The 3,468-nt window shown below is 50.2% G+C and overlaps 1 protein-coding gene across 1 annotated transcript in view; it reads right to left on the bottom strand.

The window, feature by feature from the left end:
* Positions 1–818: 818 nt before the first annotated feature.
* DRC1 (dynein regulatory complex subunit 1) overlaps positions 819–3,468 on the bottom strand; it is a gene marked incomplete at its 5' end in the record, with an annotated part of 12,157 nt that continues 9,507 nt past the window's right edge. The window contains 2 exons of the mRNA XM_029961086.1: positions 819–999; positions 1,075–1,264. Of these exons, the coding sequence (XP_029816946.1) occupies positions 885–999; positions 1,075–1,264 (305 nt within the window). The remainder of the gene's footprint in view (positions 1,000–1,074; positions 1,265–3,468) is intronic.

The following is a 3,468-nucleotide window of genomic DNA, read 5'->3' as shown; positions in this document are numbered from 1 at the left end:
AAAATCCAGATCCAGGTCTAGATCCAGATCTAAATCCAGGTCCGGATCCAGGTCTAGATCCAGATCTAAATCCAGGTCCAGATCCAAACTCAGATCCAGATCTCGGTCTAGATCCAAATCCAGATACAGGTCCAGATCCAGATCCAGATCCAGATCTATGTCCAGATTCAGAACAAAATCCAGGTTCAGATCCAGATCCAGGTCCAGATCCAAATCCAGATCCAGATCCAAACCCAGATCCAAATCCAGATCCAGGTCCAGATCCAAATCCTGATTCAAATTCAGATCCAGATCCAAATCCAGATCCAGGTCCAGGTCCAGATCCAGATCCAAATCCAGGTTCAGATCCAGATCCAAATCCAGGGTCAGATCCAGATCCAAGTCCAGATCCAGATCCAGGTCCAGCTCCAAATCCAGATCCAGGTCAAAAATCCAGATACAAATCCAGATCCAGCTCTAGATCGAGGTCTAGCTCCAGATTCAGATCCAAACCCAGATCCAAATCCTGATCCAGATCCAGATCCAGATCTGGGTCCAAATCCAGGTCCAGATTCAGATGCAAACCCAGATCCAAATCCAGATCCAGGTCCAGGTCCAGATCAAAATCCAGGTCCAGACCCAGATCCCGATCCAGGTCCAGAACCAAATCCAGGTCCAGATCCAGGTCCAGATCCAAACTCAGATCCAGATCTAGATCCAGGTCCAGATCCAGATTCAGATGCAAACCCAGATCCCGATCCCGATTCAGATCCAGATCTAGCTCCAAACTCAGATCCAGGTTTAGATCCAGATCGAGATCCAGCAAATCCCCGCCCGGCCCCGCCCATTCCCAGCGATTCCTCGGCACGCGTTCGGATCCGGTTCCAGGGGCCGGAATTCCCGGCTCAGCCGCTGGCTTTGGAGCGCAGATATTCCTCCAGGAGCATTCCCAGCTCCGAGTTCTGCTGCTGCAGGAGCGTGGCCTGGGAGAGGAGCTCGGCTCTCCGGCTCAGGACACGGCTGGGAAGGGACGCCGGGAATGTCGGGAATGCCCCTCTGGAATGTTCCCCCCCCCATCCCGCCCCGGGAACTCACTGGTATTCCAGAAGCGCCGCATCCAGAGCATCCCAGAGTTTCAGCTTGGGCTCCGGGATGACGTGGGCCAGCGCTTCCCAGTATTCCGCGTCTCCGGAGGAATCCCGGATATCCAGGGCTTCCCGGGCGGCCGCGGCCGCGGCGTCCCTGCGGGGGGGGGACACGGAGGGATTGGGAGGGGGGAAGAAGCCTTGGGGATGGAGAAGGCTTGGGATGGAGGAAAAATGTTTGGGGATGGAGGACAAAGCTTTGGGAATGGAGGAAAAACCTTGGAAGGGGGAGCAAAACCTTGGGAACAAACACTTTGGGATGGAGAACAAACCCTTGGGATGGAGAACAAATCCCTGGGAACAAGTCCATGGGATGGAGAACAAATCCTTGGGATGGAGAACAAATCCCTGGGAACAAACCCTTGGGATGGAGGACAAACTCTTGGGATGGGGAACAAACCCTTGGGATGGAGAACAAACCCTTGGGATGGGGAACAAATCCCTGGGGACAAAACCTTGGAATGGAGAACAAACCCTTGGGAAGGGAGAACAAATCCCTTGGGAATGGAGAACAAATCCCTGGGGACAAAGGCTTGGGAATGGAGGCCAAAAAGCTTGGGAAGGAAGTCTTGGGGATGGAGAACTCTTGGGATGGAGGAAAAATGCTTGGGATGGAGAACAAATCCCTCGGATGGAGAACAAACCCTTGGGAATGGAGAACAAACCCTTGGGATGGAGAACAAATCCTTGGGATGGAGAACAAACCCTTGGGATGGAGAACAAATCCTTGGGATGGAGAACAAACTCTTGGGATGGAGAACAAATCCTTGGGAAGGAGAACAAAGTCTTGGGAATGGAGAACAAAGTCTTGGGAATGGAGAACAAAGTCTTGGGAATGGAGAACAAATCCCTGGGGATAAACCCTTGGGAATGGAGAACAAACCCTTGGGATGGAGAACAAACCCTTGGGAATGGAGAACAAAGTCTTGGGAATGGAGAACAAAAAGTCTTGGGAAGGAAGTCTTGGGGATGGAGAACTCTTGGGATGGAGGAAAATGTCTGGGATTGAGAACAAACCCTTGGGAAGGAGAACAAACCCTTGGGATGGAGAACAAACTCTTGGGATGGAGAACAAATCCCTAGGAACAAGTCCATGGGATGGAGAACAAATCCTTGGGATGGAGAACAAACCCTTGGGATGGAGAACAAATCCCTGGGAACAAACCCTTGGGATGGAGAACAAATCCTTGGGAACAAACCCTTGGGATGGAGAACAAACTCTTGGGATGGGGAACAAATCCTTGGGAATGGAGAACAAACTCTTGGGATGGAGAACAAACCCTTGGGATGGGGAACAAATCCCTGGGGACAAAACCTTGGGATGGAGAACAAACCCTTGGGAAGGGAGAACAAATCCCTTGGGAATGGAGAACAAATCCGTGGGAACAAAGGCTGGGGAATGGAGGACAAAAAATCTTGGGAAGGAAGTCTTGGGGATGGAGAACTCTTGGGAATGGAGGAAAAATCCTTGGGAATGGAGAACAAACCCTTGGGATGGAGAACAAACCCTTGGGATGGAGAAAAAGCCTTGGAAGGGGAACAAATCCCTGGGATGGAGAACAAACCCTTGGGAACAAACACTTGGGATGGAGAACAAATCCCTGGGATGGAGAACAAACCCTTGGGATGGAGAACAAATCCCTGGGATGGAGATCAAATCCCTGGGAACAAACACTTGGGATGGAGGACAAATCCTTGGGATGGAGAACAAACCCTTGGGATGGAGAACAAACCCTTGGAATGGAGAACAAATCCTTGGGATGGAGAACAAATCCTTGGGAATGGAGAACAAACCCTTGGGATGGAGAACAAACCCTTGGGATGGAGAACAAACCCTTGGGAATGGAGAACAAATCCCTGGGATGGAGAACAAATCCCTTGGGAACAAAAATCTTGGGAACAAAGTCTTGGAGATAGAAAACAAAGCCTTGGAATAGAGAAAGAGTTCTTGGGAAAAAATTCCTGGCGATGGAGAACCCTTGGGATGGAGAAAAAACATTTGGGATGGAGAACAAACTCTTGGAATGGAGAACAAATCCCTGGGAACAAACCCTTGGGATGGAGAACAAAAGGTTGGGAATGGAGAACAAATCCTTGGGAAAGAGAACAAACCCTTGGGAAGGAGAACAAATCCTTGGGATGGAGAACAAACCCTTGGGAAGGAGAACAAATCCTTNAAGGAGAACAAATCCTTGGGAAAGAGAACAAACCCTTGGGAAGGAGAACAAATCCTTGGGATGGAGAACAAACCCTTGGGAAGGAGAACAAATCCCTGGGAACAAACCCTTGGGATGGAGAACAAATCCTTGGGAATGGAGAACAAACCCTTGGGATGGAGAACAAA

The sequence above is a fragment of the Manacus vitellinus genome, unplaced genomic scaffold, assembly GCF_001715985.3.
Source record: "Manacus vitellinus isolate BGI_N305 unplaced genomic scaffold, ASM171598v3 scaffold_311_pilon, whole genome shotgun sequence".
Classification (NCBI taxonomy): Eukaryota; Metazoa; Chordata; class Aves; order Passeriformes; family Pipridae; genus Manacus; species Manacus vitellinus.
The sequence above is the reverse complement of the archived record's forward strand: the minus strand, read 5'-3'. Positions and strand labels throughout refer to the sequence as shown.